This window comes from Centroberyx affinis, unplaced genomic scaffold (assembly GCF_046629955.1).
Source record: "Centroberyx affinis isolate AG114_WGS23_722 - 3 ecotype Tasmania unplaced genomic scaffold, CSIRO-AGI_Caff_v1 ptg001434l_1, whole genome shotgun sequence".
Lineage (NCBI taxonomy): Eukaryota > Metazoa > Chordata > Actinopteri > Beryciformes > Berycidae > Centroberyx > Centroberyx affinis.
In genome coordinates this window covers 438,093-456,285 of record NW_027279909.1, presented here as the reverse complement: position 1 = coordinate 456,285, position 18,193 = coordinate 438,093, and the positions used below count along the sequence as shown (strand labels likewise).

General features: G+C 44.2%; 1 protein-coding gene across 1 annotated transcript; it reads left to right on the top strand.

Moving 5' to 3' along the window:
- The first annotated feature begins 314 nt into the window (after positions 1–314).
- On the top strand, positions 315–16,133 carry crtac1b (cartilage acidic protein 1b). Its single transcript, XM_071526622.1, has 14 exons — positions 315–499; positions 2,863–3,059; positions 3,519–3,655; positions 6,065–6,221; positions 8,358–8,492; positions 8,841–8,983; positions 11,920–12,056; positions 13,109–13,191; positions 13,518–13,618; positions 13,733–13,901; positions 15,051–15,196; positions 15,386–15,428; positions 15,568–15,711; positions 16,006–16,133. Exons 1-14 carry the CDS (start codon positions 315–317, stop codon positions 16,131–16,133), a joined length of 1,905 nt encoding a protein of 634 aa, XP_071382723.1.
- Positions 16,134–18,193: the final 2,060 nt, after the last annotated feature.

Genomic DNA, 18,193 nt, shown 5'->3' with positions numbered 1-18,193 from the left:
GTATGACTCAATGTTTTCATTTGATTTGCATTTGCCTCAACTGCTGGGACAAATTTCTTCTGAAGAGGTGTGTGTGTGTGTGTGTGCATTGTGTGTATGTGTTGGGCTGCATATATTTATGATGGACTGGAGTGAATTGTGCTGTACTGTGTGTGTGATGTACCTCTGTATGAGCATGCGTGTTTTCACAGATGTACTGTAGCATCATAGCAGTAGCCGCAGCAGCCTTTGCAGTACTAATGCAAGAAAGATACAAGCTAGAAATATGATGGGAGACTTCTTCAGACAAAGTGTGTTTTCACCTCTAGGTAAGGATGTTGCTGTGGCTGGTTGTGCTCCTGCCTGCTCTGTCCTTGGCTCAGCGATCAGAGCCCATGTTCTCAGCCGTAACCCAGACCGTCCTTCCTCCTGACTACGAGAACAACCCCACCCAGCTCAACTACGGCGTGGCCGTCACTGACGTGGACGGAGACGGAGACCTGGAGATTTTTGTGGCTGGGTGAGAGAGGGAGGGAAGGAGAGGGGGAGAGGGGAGGGTGGGGTGTATCCTTGTGTTAAAGTTTTAAAGATTCATCCCAGCTTCATGAAGAACTCCACTAAATCCTTAAAGGAATAGTTGACCCAAAAATGAAAATTTGTCATTATCTACTCACCCCCATGTCAGGTGAAACACTGGTGAAGTTCTAATGTCAATATAACACACAGCGAGTTTGCTAGCACTGCTCCATAGCAGCTTTCTCCAAAACAACTGCATGGAAACTGTTTCTTTAGAGTTCCAAAAAGGGCAAAAAATGACCATAAAATTACTCCAAACAGCACAATCCAAGTGTTCTGGAGCCAAACAATTACACTTTGGTTCCAAAAATTCTATATTTACCTTGACACGTCGCCAACCGTCGCAACAGTAGCAAGCAGATGCTGCCTTCAAATGCTGTCTGAAATATTGTAATTACAGGTAGTGTGCTTGAACGTCCCAATAAGTCAAATTTCACATGATACCCGAGATGCCAAGATATGAAATTCTAACTCCTTGTTTAACTTTTAGGTGCCATGCATAAGAACTATCAGCCAATAAATGTGAATATTCTCCTCTTCATTCTGCCATTGTAGCACAAAGTAGCTCTGTACCACTTGGTGTAAAACTCGGAAGTGCGAGCTTACGAGGAGCACATGAAGGCAGCAAGACTCTTCCACCAGATTGCTGTGGGGGCGATCAGAGCTTTGTGAGTGGGGAAAATCCAGGAGATAATGAGGTATATATTGGATTTTTGGACCCACAGTGCAACCGTTTGGCTTCAGAACACTTGGATTAATTTTATGGTCATTTTTTGCCCTTTTTGGAACTCTAAAGAAACAGTCTCCATTCACTCAAGTGTTGTTACAGAGTGGTGCTAGCAAACTCGCTGTGTGTTATATTGACATACCAACACCAGTGTTTCAGATGACATGAGGGTGAGTAGATAATGACAAAATTTTCATTTTTGGGTGAACTATTCCTTTAACATCTCCTTGCTCTTCTTATAGTATTATAAGCACACCTTCATTTTTCTGACCTTGTACACATTAGAGCAATTCATTAACTGGAGAATGATCTTCGTACTAACCCTAACATAAGGGAAAAAAATGGAAGTGCAGTGTCGTTTCCTGAGCTAAAGGTTGAATACAAAGACAAAGACTATAAGAGAAGAGATGGTAAGGTTGCCCCGAGGCTCACTCAGCTGATGAAAATGGATGTGATTGGATAGAGCGCCATTGATGGGAGCAGTTTGGCAAGCCTGCAGGACGAGTCTGTCCAATGAAGCAGGAATGAATTTCACAATGCTTAACAGAATATAGATTGAAGAAAATGACCCTCCTTAATAAATGTCATTTAGCCAAGACGTCCTATTCAGCAGGTATCCTGGATAGGGAAGCAGGCCATCACAAGACCTCATACAATCTGCTCTTGATTTGAATGGACGTTTCAGTGGGGGGTGGGAAGCTTCTCTACAGTGAAGATGGAGTGTTTTAGTTTTTAGTTCTCATTGGCATTGTTGCTCTCTGGTCTAGTGAAGTGTGGCGTGGTGAAATGGAAATTCATGCATCCCCCTTAGACTATATCCAAATGTCCAACATATACTAAAGTGGAAGGAAATGACTGTGGTCCCACTTTGTTGGTGGGAATGACAGTTTCATTCATAATTAGATTGTATGACCTGGCTAGCGGTCATAAGAGAGAGAAGTGTTAATGAATGACAGGTTTTCTTGTCCTCCGTGTGGCCTCTTCTCTGTCTCACTCCCAGCATGATCGGACCAGCAACAATATCCCCTGGAGCTGAGTTACAAAATACTTTGTATAACCAAACTTGTGCAACACTCAAGTGACTTATGTAACTTTAATATTCAGACAGAAATTAAATCTCTTCTTCTTAAAATGCCTCTTTGCTAAGCGGAAAATGTAGACTTGTCCACCCTCCCACTGTACTAACATTATCTAGCCTTGGTTATATTAAAAGCTTGGATGAACATCCAGAATCATTAGTCATGCTCAGGCTAGCTAAGCCGATTTTTAAAGTTTTGCCTAATAGTACGTAGGTTGAACTATTAAAGCAGCACTCCTGATCGCTACACGAATTAGATTCTCTGATTAGGGAAGATCACTGTTGCCCTACATTGCCCCATATGGCGTTTCATTTTAACAATGAAGCAAAGTGAAAAGTAATTTCAGGTTTTTCAGGCTGCTTCATTAGTTGCTAATTATGAGATCTTGACTGTGAGGAAGGAGGAAGTGGCATTGCCTGATTTAGGCTTCAAAAATCCTGCAGACAGAGAGAGACTCATGTAGCAGAATTGTAACAGCTTGTTATTGGTCCCTGGTGACAGCTACAATGGCCCCAACCTGGTACTGAAGTATGACAAGCAGAGGAAGAGGCTTGTCAACATAGCTGTTGACAACCGCAGCTCCCCGTTCTATGCCCTGAGAGACCGTCAAGGCAACGCCATCGGAGTGACAGCTTGTGACATCGACGGGGATGGTCGGGAGGAGATTTATGTCCTTAACACCAATAATGCCTTCTCTGGTACAGTACATGAGCATGCCATGACACAGACACAAACACACACACTTATGCATGCAAACACATAGACACACGTGTATGTGTGTGCACACAGTCACATGCACACACACACACACACACACACACACACACAGAGGGGTTATGCCTCTTTTTCAGGTACAGAGACAAAGCAGAAGGAGAATCAATATGCAGATATAAAGCTTATCTCATCTGAGTCTTCATCAGATAACAGACAGGCTTTGTGCTGCTATTAATCAATCGGAGAGGTGTAGAGTGCACACTGCCAAAACTGCAATACCTCAGCTCTATCACTTTCACAAAAACACATCTATTACATTTCTCACTTTCAGCTATAGTAACCTGCTGTTCTGTTTTCAGTCACCCACCGTTGTTGGATTGCATAATCCCTCTCCTCTCCCTGCTCACTCTTTCCCTCTCCTGAACTCTGTCACTCTGTTCAAGGTCGGGCGACATATTCTGACAAGCTGTTTAAGTTCCGTAATGGACGCTTTGAAGATCTGCTGAACGATGAGATTAACGAGCACAGAGATGTAGCCAACCGTATGGCCGGGCGCTCAGTGGCCTGTGTGGACAGGAAGGTACTGCACACACACACACACACACCCACACACACACACACACACATATACTGTATATATATAATCACATACACACTGCAAATGCAACTCCCTAGAGTGTCTTCTGTGTACATGCATGAGTGCATTTGTGCGCTTCTGTTTGTTTACCAGTGATAACTCATGCCCTGCCTACGCCGCCCTTCTCAGCATGTGCTATGACAGTTCATTTGGGGGAATGGTGTGCCATTTTGTCTCTCTTCTGTCCATCGCACCAGTGTAATTACAGAAGCCAGGGCTCGTTTGTTTTATAGAACATCGTACGAGGGGAGGAGTGATGACTGCACACTGCTGCCTTCTCCCTCTTACTCTCTCACTCTCTTTCTATCTCTTTCTTCTGTCTTTTTCTCTCTCCTCACTGACTCTCTCCCACTCACTTTCTTTCTTTCTTTCTTTCTTTCTTTCTTTCTTTCTTTCTTTCTTTCTTTCTTTCTTTCTTTCTTTCTTTCTTTCTTTCATTCTCACACATGCACACCATTCTCACTTCCAATCAGGATAAGGCATAAAGCCAGTAATAGTGGGGAGAGGACAGTAGGGATCAGAATAGAGTTTTTTAACCACAGTCCCATCCCACTGAGCACTGATAGGCTGTATGGCTGCCAAACTGATTGGAAAGATATCTACTTTGAAAGGCATCGCGCTTTTATAGAATGAGGCAAAACCTGCTTGTCTGTGGTTCTGTGTTAGTTCCAGCAGACTGGTGGAGAGAGAATACATTTTCTTAATGCTGACTAAGCTTCTTCTTCTTCTTCTTCTTCTTCTACTTCTTCTTCCTTGTTTTCTTTGTCTTTGTTCTCTTCTTCATCTTCTCCTTAATATTCTTCCTCTTCCTGTTCACACACTCTTCTTAAGTGACCCTGTAACTTTCCAGTCCCTCTAAACACAGGACCACAGACAGTCATCGGTGAAGACAGTGTGAATTTGACTCATATAGTAGGACTTTGTCATCAGTATTGGAGCAACAGCACAAGGTTACAGAATCCAATACTGGACCAGCCATGTTATGTAGTCAGCTAGGTAACTAATGTGTTGGGTTTTGTTTACCTATAAATAGAATGCTATCAGTCAGAGAGAGAGAGGGATAATTACTCATCCAGACCACTTCATCTCTCACAGTCTCCTTGAAAGTGAAGTCCCATCATTAGTCTCATACAAACTGATGAAGGTGACATATTGAGAGGTCTCACATTGAACTGATGGATTGGTTCACTTATTGCTGGTAGGCAGCAAGGAGCTTTGAGCTTCAGTTTTCTGAAATAAGTGCAATTTAGAAGCCTGACTGAAAGGCCTTTGAAAAAACAGCATTTAGACTGTATGATACAATTTTCCTTTGAAAACAATACAGATTAAATTCTACCGTGGGGGTGGTAGCTTCTCTCGGCAGCAGGACCCTTCCTGCCTGCTCAATGATACGGGGAAACACTGGTGCAAAGGGCATACATTACTGTATTCCTGCACGAACGTGCACTTCGCAGGCATGCGTATCACACTACTCACGATCACGATGGCAATTCCAGTGACAGAAATTAGCCTTGGGTGAAGACTTATTGAAAAATCATTGACTTTTAACTCTGTTAAGTAACTGCCAGTGGCCTTCAAGCCTTTCATTCTAGTTCATTCTAATTTTCTCCAAGTTTGTTAAGTGTGTGTATGTTTGTGTGTGTGTGTGTGTGTGTGTGTGTGTGTGTGTGTGTGTGTGCACACGCACATGTGCACACGCACAGCACTCCTCTCACCTCAGTTGGCCATGGTGGGAGGCTAAGTGTAACGCTTCTTGACATTTACATCAACTAGACTCATTTACCTTTCTGTCCTGTGGAAATATGGCGATGTTTACACGAATGCTCAGAGTGTGTGTGTGTGTGTGTGTGTGTGTGTGTGTATGTGTGTATGTGTGTGTGTGTGTGTGTGTGTGTGTGTGTGTTTGTATTGATTGAAATGTGTTAGCCCTGGTGGGGAAGCTCATTGGAATAGAGTGTGCAGTCTATTAGTGTGGTTCCGTCTGTGAGTTTGTGTCTGCAGGGACTCTGACTGATAATGGAGTGTGAAATTAATCTCTAACGGGAGGCAGAGAAAAGAGGGTAGGGGGAGAACAGGAGAAAGTGGGGGGGAAAGGGTGGGAAATGGGGAGATAGGGGAGATAAAGGGGAAAGAAAGTGTTTGATTGGGAAAAGGTGAAGGGTGAGATGTGTAGTATGTTCAGTGGGATTGCGAGAGAAAAGACAAGTCAAAAGATAAAGCGGATAGGGGGCTACTTGATCAGTAAAAGTTAATCAATTAATTAACCAGTAATTGCCCATGCAATTACTGGCTTCTTATGGTATGCTTTGAAGTTTGGTAACAAAAGTAAGTCATGTTTGCTTTTTTTTCCAGGGTACAGGCCGCTATGCTATCTACATAGCCAACTATGCCAGTGGCAACGTGGGTCCACATGCCCTCATAGAGATGGACGAGGCTGCCAGTGACCTTTCGCAGGGCGTCGTCGCCCTCTCCAACGTGGCAGAGCAGGCTGGAGTCAACAAGTTCACTGGTAGGTGTGTGCGGGTGCATTTCTCTAGATATGTGTGTGTTTGTATGTGTCTTCACATTACTGCGCTTGTCACGAGAAAGAACAAATGACTGTGTGAGTGCGTGTGTGATGCAGACCATGGCTTTATGGCCACCCAGCACAGCAACTACCGGACTCTCAGTCTGATTTATACAGACACCTGCAGAGGAACATGTGCTCACTGTACCCAGAGAGTCTGAAATATAGGGCCCGAGTAGAGAGAGGTGGGTGTTCGTATAGGAAGGTGAGTGAGGCAGAGTTGGAGTGGTACAAGGGGCATAAAAGAGGAAGAGAGAGAAAGCAATAGAACACGATGAGTGGTGGAGTGCGGGCAGCGAGAGAGGGCTGGAGAGAGGGAGAGAGGCGTTAGTGGGCTCTTTTGGCCCTGTCAGCTGTTTACTCCAGTCAAAGTCACAGGGAAGCGAAAGGGAAGGGCGACGCACCCATAGATCAGCCTGGACCAGCTCAATGGCCCAGAGATGGCATCTATCACTGCCTAGTGTGGCTCCCCAGGCAGCATGCCCTGGGCCTCCTGCTAGGGCCTGGGGCTGGAATTTAAGTATGTGGATGTCTTTCTTTGTGACTGTCTCAGTCACAGTCAAGTCTGGTCAAAGTGTTACTATATGTGGCCAGAGACTGGAAAATCAAGACCAGTGTTACAAGAATCAGTGAAGCAGAGTTGACGCCATCAAGGCAAATTAGCTTTTTTGTTTTTACGTCATGAGACAGGGTTCCCACAGCCTTTAAAATCCTGGGAAGCTTGTGGATTTGAGAAAAGTAAAATGAGGCCTTAAAAGTTTTGAAAATGAATGGATGGCCTTGAAAGTGCTTGTTTTTAAAAAAAATAAAATATAGCACCCAAATTCATCAATATGCCTCAGCTCTCTGGGCCTCTCTCTGTCCCAGGATCAACACTTCACATCCCGAGGAAAAACCCTGCGATGGAGATTTGCTTTGACATAGCAGCAGTTTTAAAATTAATGATTTCACCATGATTTCTTGACTTGACAAGATCATGAGTAAAAAATGAGGCCTCTATGATGTCTAAGTGTGACCAGTGTCAGTTTGAGTACTCGAATTTCACCAAACAAGACCTTGAAAGTCATTGAAAAGTCCTTGAATTTGATGTTCAAGTGAGTGTGGGAACCCTTCTAAGAATAATTTTGGTCCTGATAGGAGACCGGTGATAGGAGTTAACTATGCTTTGTTCAGTGAAAATATGCTGTCTATATTTTAGCATAATATATGCTAAACAAAGAGAATCATTTCGATTTTTCTACATGTAGTTTGTCATGTTAGCCACCAGGGGGCAGAGTCAGCCAGCACAGATTGGCTGTGAATGATTAACTGTAGATGCCTTTGTCATCAAACTGTCGTTAATCAGTGCAGAGGGACAGTCGGTGCAGTTGTATATCTAATGGTTACATGTCTCTAGAGAGACATTAGTGGTTTATGGCCGTAGGGGGCTGGTGATATTTGTCTGGGCTGATAGAGCGGGTCAGTAAATCAGGGGATAGTCCTGACGCACAGCACTGACTCTGCATACTGGAAGGGCAATCAAAACCTTCTCAACTCCATAATTAGACTCCACCAGTTTCAGATGAGATACTCTGTCGAAACACTTTATTTTATAGAATGTCATTGGAAAATCCTAGGGTGATATTGAGTGTGTATCGAACAGGCACAGCATTGAGGAAAGAGGAAGATTTTTTCAAATTATTGTAAGACTTTGGTTAATGCAAGAGATTCTCAGTGTGCGGCGTGCCTGTGTGTGCATGTGTTTTATTTGTGCAGGTACAGGTGTATTTGTCTGTGTGTTTGTGAATGTGTGTATGTGTGTATCCCATCATAATCAGTGTCTGTGTCAGCAGAAAGACCTGCCCTGCTTAGAGGAAATGGCCTGGAAAGACAGTAATGATCTCTCTCTGATCACTTCTGTTATGGAGCCTGATCTCTCTCCCTCTATTCTGTTCTCTCTCGCTCTTCATTTTTTCCTCTCCTCATTTTTTTTGCCCTCTCTTCCGCTTACCGTCTCTTTAACCACCTCATTTTCTCTTCACCTCTGGGTCTCATCTCTGCTCTTCGCTCACTTTCCTTCCTCTCTCTGTCTCTGCGCAGGAGGGCGAGGTGTGGTGGTGGGGCCCATTGTAAGTCAAACCCTGTCTGATGTGTTTTGTGACAACGAGTACGGACCCAACTTCCTCTTCAGGAACAACGGAGATGGAACTTTCACTGATGTGGCACAGCAGGCCGGTGAGAGGAACGAGGAGGAATAAAAATATACTGTTGTTATTATTTCCAGAAATAATGTGAATCTAGTGCAAAAACCACAATACACATGGTAAACTGTTTTAGAGAGTATTAACACATGCACTATGCTATACTTTATGTAAAAACTGACGCAAACTAGGCTGGTTTCACTGCTCATCCACTCAGTGTAGCTTGGGTCAGAAACAAGACAAACAGAGACAATGGTCCCAGTTCATACACTTACACTTATCTGGTTTCTTTAACAGCAGGGGTTTACAGAGGGAATTCTGAACACTTTAGTTTTCCCCATTTAACTAGATCATGTGTCTGTGGTGTAACATGCAATCCTAGGTGTTGAGGACCCCATGCAGCATGGCAGAGGGGTCGCTCTGGCAGACTTCAACCGCGATGGTAAGACAGACATCGTCTACGGCAACTGGAACGGGCCACATCGCCTGTACATGCAGCTGAACAACCGCAAACAGAGGTTCAAGGTAGGAGTGCCAATGATCGTCACTGCAAAACATCCTCCTATTATATCCAGATCTGCCCTGCACTGTAATAAATTAGCATTTACTCTATTTCTTTATTGAGCGCTGCATTGATCATTGGTAATCTTCATTCTTTGTGTCTAATGATCCCCTCCCACAAATGATCAAATGCAGCTGCTGAGACTTTGAGAGAGAGGACTTGGCTTTCTCTTCTCCTCCCTCTGTCCAGAATCAATGGCTAATGAACAATCGGCACAAAGACAGCAAAGCTCACCTATTAGCACTGTGAATCGCGGGATTATCAATGCTAATGGATGGCTAGTGAGAGCACTAGTCAATGCTCGCTCACTTTGGGATTTAGTGAGATTTAAAAAGATGGACGGGCCCTGATTTACTCAACTCAATGATCGCACCGACATCTGCTGTGAGATGGCCGACAGTGTGTGTGTAGTATAGAGCGGCAGAGACAGAGACAGGCTCAGCTGTGTGTAAATCTGCAGAGGTTTTACGCTCAGTGATCTATCTGTCAGCACCTGTGACCGCATCCTTTACCGTAGAGATAAACGTCAGAGGAGACATCTTTATGGGGGTCAAATAAGGGGTTAATGTGTGATGTTTGGCCCAGAGACAGTTCCATCAGTGTGACACGTACACAAACACACACTCTAAATACACACACACACACACACACACACACACACACACACACAGAAGACAAATTCAATTAGCCATCTGATGTTTTTTTTTTTTTTACAGCAAGATGGGTAAATCACAAACCCACAACACGTTTAAGACCCACTCCACACACAAGCTGACACTCCCACTACCCGTGTTGACCTTTGGCATCCATAATGAAGCTGTTGTATCACTCCAGTAAACCGCTAATTAAATTGGGCTGAAACAGCAGCTTGTCTGGGTGGTGGAAAGTGCAGATTAGGCCTGTTTGTGCTTTAATTAAAATCTATTGCAGAGGTTTTCCTTGCAGTAGGTCTTAAACACACACACACACAAACACACACACACACACGTATTTTTTGATGGAAAAGGTCCCAAGTAGAAGTATTGCTTCTTCAGTTAAACTGTACTCAAGTCAGTAGAGTGCTTTTACTCAAGTAAAACTCGAGTTGAAGTCCAGAAGAACTGTGACTGCTATATCATTATATCCACTACTCTAATTTCTAAAGATAAAACTTACTCCAGTTAAAGTAGAGTAAATTACTCAAGTAGAAGTAAAAGTACAGACTTTTAAAAATACCAATGCCCATTAGCAAAAAATCTATTCAAGTGCAGTAATAAGTTGTAAATATCGACATATGCTGCATATCAAATCATAGATCAAATTTATTTCTACTCAACATTAACAACTTTTCTCAAAAACTTTGGCTCCTCATTCCATGCAGACTGAATCCCATGATCCCATGCTCCAGATTTTATCCTGTGTTTACTCAGGGGAATTCTTTGCCCTGCCCTTTGACCTCATGACACATCCATTCATCCACCTACTGTATATGTGGACCCTTCCCTCCCTCCCTCCCTCCCTCCCTCCCTCCCTCCGTCAGCCTCATGGCCTCAGTTGGCCATCCCCTCTCCTTCACCTGAGAAGCAGAAGGTCACTCTGGGCAGCCCTCCCTGCGACTTTATGAGCCTTATAATTAAAACAGGGAGTAAATACTGGAGGGAGTGAAGGGCTGCTCTATAACTCTTCCTCGACTTATCACCGCGTCACTGAAGCGAGGAGATATCCGTTACTTTCCCATGCAAAAACTTCCTTGCCGCAGAGGTTCCCGGGGCATGAGGGCTGCGGCAGCTTCCCCCAGCCCAGTGGATGGGAGAAGGCCTTTGTTCTTATCTTTTAGGCATACAGCTCACACTCCTATCCAGAGTGATTTACAGTGAGCCGATGGGGGGTTCAGAGTCTTGCTCAAGGACACTTTGACAGAACACATGACTGTTGATGGACATGTTGTATGTTGTGGAGATTGAACCTGTGACCTTCTGGTTATGGGGGGGTCTATCTAGCCACTTCACCAGCCTTTCATCCTTGCTTAGGATGGAGTGACAGGAGATGTGATGTGATACTGGGTTGTCTCAGCTCGCACTACGCCAGAGCAAAAGACTGCACCATCTGTCCACATGTTGAAATATTTGCACTTTAGTCTACAGGCTAGGCCTATAATAACAATAAACCCCTAATAAATAAAATAAAATCCTCAAAATCCTTTTTTTTTTAAATTTTGGTGACATCTGTGGTGATAAGTGGTCAGTGTTGTTGTGTTTTTGCGTTGCACTTTGAAATCACTTTACAATCACACTATGATGTCTTTTTTCCTTGGATTTTCTGTCTGAGTTTCTGTAGGTATCAGTCTTTTCTGTTCAGCCATGGCGGCTTTCAGTGCTCATGCTAACTACCCAGTTCATCTTATATTTATTCCAAACAAACTGCTGTTTCTGCTGCCAGAAATGTTAAAAGCATCACTTCCTGTACGCAGCACCTCTTTCCTGTAAAAGACCTACCCAACACCAGGTGTTGAGAATAGCAAATGTAAATGCTTTCATGAACTTGGTATAGGTTGAATAGCTATTGTGTTATATCACCTGACAATAGAGAGTAGCCAAACGAACATTTATTTAAATGTTGCTGATTATGACTTTAATTTATATGTAATATTTCCAAACAGTGTTAGAAAGTACGATACAAACAATAATAAAATTGTAAATTAAAATAAATAATACAATACCATTAATGAATAAAAAACAGGATTACATAAGGCCAGCAGGCTGTTGTCACCATGTTAGCCTATATGCAATGCCTACGTTCAATGTAAATCTGCATTGATTTTCAAGTATAACTTCTTGTCTGTTGATTTGGGTGTTTATAAATGTATGTGATACAGTGTGTGTGTGTTTCACTGCTGTCCTGGTGTGTTCCCTCTGCACAGGACATAGCATCCCAGAAGTTCTCCATGCCATCCCCGGTGCGCACCGTTATTGCTGCAGACTTTGACAATGACAACGAGCTGGAGGTCTTCTTCAATAACATTGCCTACAGGGGCTCCTCTGCCAACAGGCTCTTTAGGTACACACTCACAGATGACACTCATACAGGACACACACACACACACACACACACACACACACACACACACACACACAGTACTATAATAGCAGGTTTTAATAGCAGTTTGATGATGAGCTTAATGGACTAGTCTTGTGCCTTGATTTAGTATTCTAAAACTGAGCTGAGAAGCTGAGAAGAATTTAAAATTCCCAGCCAAGGATACTTATCTAGTCTGGCACCCCGCCTCCTCCTCCACACATGAATGAATCTTTCATTAAGACAGTTTTAGGTCTCTTTTTGGCTCTCGGTTTGGCTTCCTCCCTTGATAATATTAATGAATACAGTTCTCAAAATGCAATACATGATACTCCTACACATCAGTTATTAGAACTTAACACTAGAATAAACCCATCCTGTTGAAATGAAAATCTGATCTGGCATATTTTTCTGAACAGGATGTAGCAGTCATGATAAATGTTGTTATGAGCTGGTGGATCAATTCATGCTGGATGTCAATAATCAGATTGAGCCCCAGAGAGTTCCTGGATGAGAATATTCCCAAATGGTAGTTTATTGGAGGACAATCTGTCTTCCTGGACAGGATGCTGGTCTGATGAGGGCCACTGGTCCAGAGCCCATGGCGGTATCACTGTCTAGTATTAAAATGAATCAGCTAAATTAACTCTTCTGGCAGTGGAACACCAAGCTCAAACTATTGTGCTCAAGCTAATTAATTCAATACAACCAATCAATGTTTAGCTGAGTTTGGGGTTTAATAGCAAAGATCAGCACCTAACTTACTGCACTGTGAAATGAAATTATAAGTTAAGGAAAGTTTGATATAGAAATGCTTTGTCACTGAAGATACAGTGCTAGCCAGTATAGACGTCGCCCCAACCTGCATCTGTCCTGCATCAGTACTGCAGGAGTTGTCTCTTGGGGGTGCAGCAACAGCAGTGCAGCTTGTAAAAAGTGAGGCTTTATAATGACTGCATGTGTATTTCACCATACAGTTCTACATATTTATAACGACTCTGTACTGACTAACTGCTGTGTTGTTGCTGTGGTAGGGTGACCAGGAGAGAGCATGGAGACCCCCAGATAGAGGAGCTGAATGTTGGGGAGGCAGCGGAGCCAGAGGGGCGAGGAACTGGTGAGTGTGACCGAACACACAGCTGTCTGACAACAAAACATGAAGGATTATAAGCAAGGCAAGACTGCCCCACAAGCCTCACATCACGTCTGAAGAGACCTGCTTGGAATAAATCTGCTATGCCTGCATGCTACCATCAGATGGCATCAGAGCTCCACTAGGGATCTGGGGTTCCCATGGGTTAGGCAAGAAGGCTGCTTTCACAGAATTAGATCAGTGACTACTCAAAAATTATGCAAAGGATAAGTATAAAAGTGACAAATAAGTGATCTTATAGTCTGTTTTCTGAAGAGATTAGTTGCATCATGTGTGTTATGGATCTCCAGGAGCTGTAGCAACAGACTTTGATGGAGATGGGCGTCTGGACCTGCTAGTGTCTCATGGTGAGAGTGCAGCGCAGCCACTCGCCATCTACAGAGTCAACCAGGTGAGTGTGTGTGAGTGCATCAATATTTTGGAAACTTTAATGTGGGTCTGGCATTCAGTGGGTGGTGTAATCCTAATCTCCCCCTTGTCTTTCCTCCTTCTATCTGTCTGTCAGGGCATCACTAACTCGTGGCTGCGTGTGATCCCCCGGACCCAGTTTGGCGCCTTTGCCAGAGGGGCGAAGGTGGTGGTGTACACCAAGAGGAGCGGCCCACACACACGCATCATCGACGGCGGCTCTGGGTACCTGTGTGAGATGGAGCCCGTCGCCCACTTTGGCCTTGGTAGGTCTGCTACCTATGGGGGCATTTTGAGAGGCCAGGTTAGACATTTTTCTGTGTGTGTGGTGTGTGTGTGTGATCCAATGTACAATGTAGGCATTTCCAGTGAGTTACAATGAGTGAGCAGGTAATGGTTCACTGTCTTGACACTTTGGCAGAACACATGGCTGTTGCAGGGATCAAACAGCTGTGTGTGAGATAGATAGATAGATAGATAGATAGATAGATAGATAGATAGATAGATAGATAGATAGATAGATAGATAGATAGATAGGGACAGAATAAGCAATACAGTGAGAAGTAAAGTGAAAGCTCCATGTGGAAAGCATTGCTTTAATACCTCCTGCCTGATTGGAGGCCCATGGGAGAGCGAGCTGTCTGTGGGAGGGAGCTGAGCCGGAGAGAGGGGGAGAGATGGTGGACAGGTGCTGTAGTTGGAAGCTGGCCGGGCTTGTTAGGAACCAGCTCCCTGTCTAAGACCCCCCGGGCCAGTCAGCTGGTGGCCATCCAGCCCTGGCAGCCCACCCACCACTGCTCCCTGGCCCTGCTTACTGGGCCTGCTCTGCATCAGGAAGGTCCAACACAGATCAGCTCTGTAGACACTCAATTGCAATGCCTGATTACTCATTACATGCTGTAAGGAGCAAACTGTTTCCACACCATTGTGGCCTCAGAACAGACCTCCAAGCAGACAGAGAGCATCACTACTGGTAGACATGTGAGACACGCACTCCACCACTCACTGAGAGGGTGTCATATGGGTGCTGAACAGGTGAAATGTCCTTTGGCTCTTCAGAGACACACCTGCTGAGTAGAGCGCTGTCTGGCAAGGTAACTCAAGATCTGTTTACATTAGAAATGCCACTTTAATTAAAGGGCCTGAGAGGCCCCCTAGAGAGGGTCTTTTTCTATGCCTGATTAAAATAGTTAATGGAGGGAGAAGAGGAGAGAGCTACTTTGTGTGCATATGTGTGTGTGTGTGTGTCAGAGAGAAAGAGAGAGAAAGAAAGAGAGGAAGGAGAAATCTTCATCAGGCAAACTTATGACAACCTATGAATGAACCATCTGTGCAATAATCAATAAAGGAACCGTTAATACAAATTATTCCCTAAATATACGAAGCCTCTCCTGTGTGTCTGTCTGTCTGACCAGGTAAGGATGTGGCCACCAATGTGGAGGTGTACTGGCCAGATGGTCGTTCAATAGCCAGACCGCTGGAGCCTTCAGAGATCAACTCCGTGCTGGAGATCTCCTATCCAAGAGATGAGGAGGAAGCCACTCCTACTGTGGAAATAGAGGTACAGTACTGTATGTCAGCCTTGAATTCTCCTCATTCAAAACATTACGATCATGTATAAAATTAGTTTAAATGCTGTTTTAAAGTATAATTTCTTAATTTAAAATATCAATAACTGTTTCTAATGAGATTGGCTTTCAAAATGTATTTTATATGTTGTCTATATATGTTTTTTTTCTGTCTCTTGCAGTGTGGCCATGGGTTCGCCATGAATGAGAATGGCAGATGCACTGGTAAGTTCTTCCATAAGTTCCTCCATACCTGTCTGTTGACCTCTCTATGCCTGTTTCCTCATGTTTGACAATCTTAAGAACAGTGTCTTTCCTTCTTTCCCCTCCCTCTCCCTTTCCTCCCTTATTTCCTCCCCCCTAGATAAAGATGAGTGTACCCAGTTCCCCTCTGTGTGCCCCCTGGACCGTCCCGTCTGCACCAATACCTATGGCAGCTATAAGTGCCGCGCCAACAAGAGATGCAACCAAGGCTTTGAGCCCAACGATGATGGGTCAGCCTGTGTGGGTGAGTGGTCCTGGCAGACTCAGGGTAGACTTAGCTGGATTACCAAGATCAGGAGAACAAAGCAAGTACTGCTGGAGAATGAGATGCCCTAAGCTCCCTTAATTAATCTGGTTTTGAGTAAAGGCTTAGAGGTGCTAACATTCCTCTGACTGTGTCCCCTCTCTGCACCCCCACTGTCTGCATGACTGACCTCCCCATGTGAGCGAGCTCTCTTTCAGCCATGCAGAGGCAGACGTACAGTAGGCTGTCCCTAACCTTTCCCTGTCCCCTCTCTCTCTCTCTCTCTCTCTGCAGCCCAGGTGGCATACTTTGGGGGGACGCGGTCTTCCGGGGCGCGAAAGTGGTCTGGCCTTTCTCTCTGGCCTCTCTCTGTCTCTGTGCTACCTCTCCTCTCTACCCACCTCCAGACCGGACTGCTGTAGCTGCCGCTCTCCTCTCCACAAAGAGAATCTCCTCTGCTTCCCCAACTCTTCTCCTCCTCTACCGCTGTCCCGGTCACTCACTCCTCCGAGGGTGAACGGGAATGTACAGAAACTCTCGGGGGCAAAACTTTTCACGGAAATCTCTACTCCTCCTCCTTCTTCTTCTTCTTCCGCATCTTCTTCTTCTTCTTCTTCATATTAGAAAAAACTCCCTGCGGACCTCTCCTCTCTTTTTTCGTCAGTTGTTCATGGTCTTGCCCCCCTCACCCCCCACCCCTCCCTGCTGCTATGTGTCACCTCTTGGCTCCCGGCCCCCTGTGGACTCTAGAGAAACCCGCGCAGGGAGCATGCCTGCTGGGAGCTAAGGGGTTCAGAACTAACTGTGTCACACCCGCAGAGCCCTCACGTCATCACCTGGCACTTATCTTAGTGGGACCTGAACTGAGGCCAAGTCATTAAGTGGAGCTACAGTGTATAAACCACTGTACACACAGCAGACGGATCTACTGGCTCTACAGACTACATTCATTAGAGACACGCTGAGGCCCCATCTGTATCTCCACCATGGCGCTATGTTAATCCTCACAATGTCACTCTCATTCTTATTATGGGCTTATTGGGATGCTGAGGAACACCAGGTCGCCAAGCTTTAGGTTTTGTGTGTGCGCGTGCGTATGTGTGTGTGTGTGTGTGCGTATGTGTGTGTGCTGTGTCCAAAGAAGCAGTCGGGTAGAGGAACATATGCCAGACCATCTGTCTCAGACGCTAGGTTACATTCTGTTACCTATGAATAATACAACAGTGCAGTGTAAACACACATGTACGTGTGTGCTTACACAGAAATAGACAGGCACAAATTTTTAAGATATCTGTACAGTAGGTGGAAGGTGGAACTGAATGCACTATGATTTGCTAAACAATATTCAAATCACTACCACGTTTACCATATAAAGTATAACTCTTGTTAGATCTGTATGATGGATATATCAAAAAATTAACATCAGCTTACAGTATTTACTATTTAATGTTAGCATCAATTGTAAATTAGTATTTACTATTGCTTGTTTTCCAGTTTAAATGAAATAAAGGTAATGATGACAGGAAGTTAGCAGGAAAGAGGTGTGGATTTTAGCTTGGGTAATTTTCCCAAAGTAAACTAAGGTAAAACTAAACCAAACCCCACTAATCTGTCTAATAATGCCCTGGTGATAGAGTCTTTCCCATGTTTTACACTGTGCTCATGTTAAAGGCCTCACTATACAGTAAAATGTCTAAAGCACTTCTTTTTTTCCCAATGCAAAAAGCTTCATTTTTGTCTTATCGCCGCATGTTTGTTCAAACTCATTAGAGTTGATGAAATATTTTGGCACACAAGATGACTAAAAAGAGAAAACATGTTCCTCCTGCAAGATGTTGACAGCATGTTGAGCGACAGATCTTTACTGCAGGTGAATATCCGCTCTCCTCCCAGGACTCCCAGTGCAGCAACCAACAAACACAGCAACGCAGCTCCTATTCTCATCCATTTTTAGACTAAGATCACTGTCACAACAAGGGATGCATTCCTCATCTTGCATTGGCCAGAACTCCTGCACAGTCCTCCAGAGCAGTGTGTGTGTGTGTGTGTGTGTGTGTGTGTGTCTGTGTGTGTGTGATTTGTGGATTTCTCCCTATTCCCTTGCTGAGGCAAGTGTTATATATTTTGGAAATTTTTAGCTAAACACCTCACACATTCCATTTAGGATACCGCTCCAAACTCGGCCCCTGACAGCAGTCCCCAAGCCTGCTAATGAGTTGGACCCAAACCACAGATGCCACCTGTAAATACCAAACACTTCAACTGAGATTCAAAGACTGCAGTTATTCCTCTCTCAGACATTGTTAATGAAAAATAACAAGAGGAATCAGAGCATGAAAAACCAATAAACAAATGATGAGGGATGTGTTAAAATTACTCAGCACGGATGTCTGTTGGATCCACACTCACAGTGTTGTCATGCTGTCTGTGTTCAGTAATCCTGCAATGATTTTGTGGAGAGGCCTAATGATGTACAAGAGTT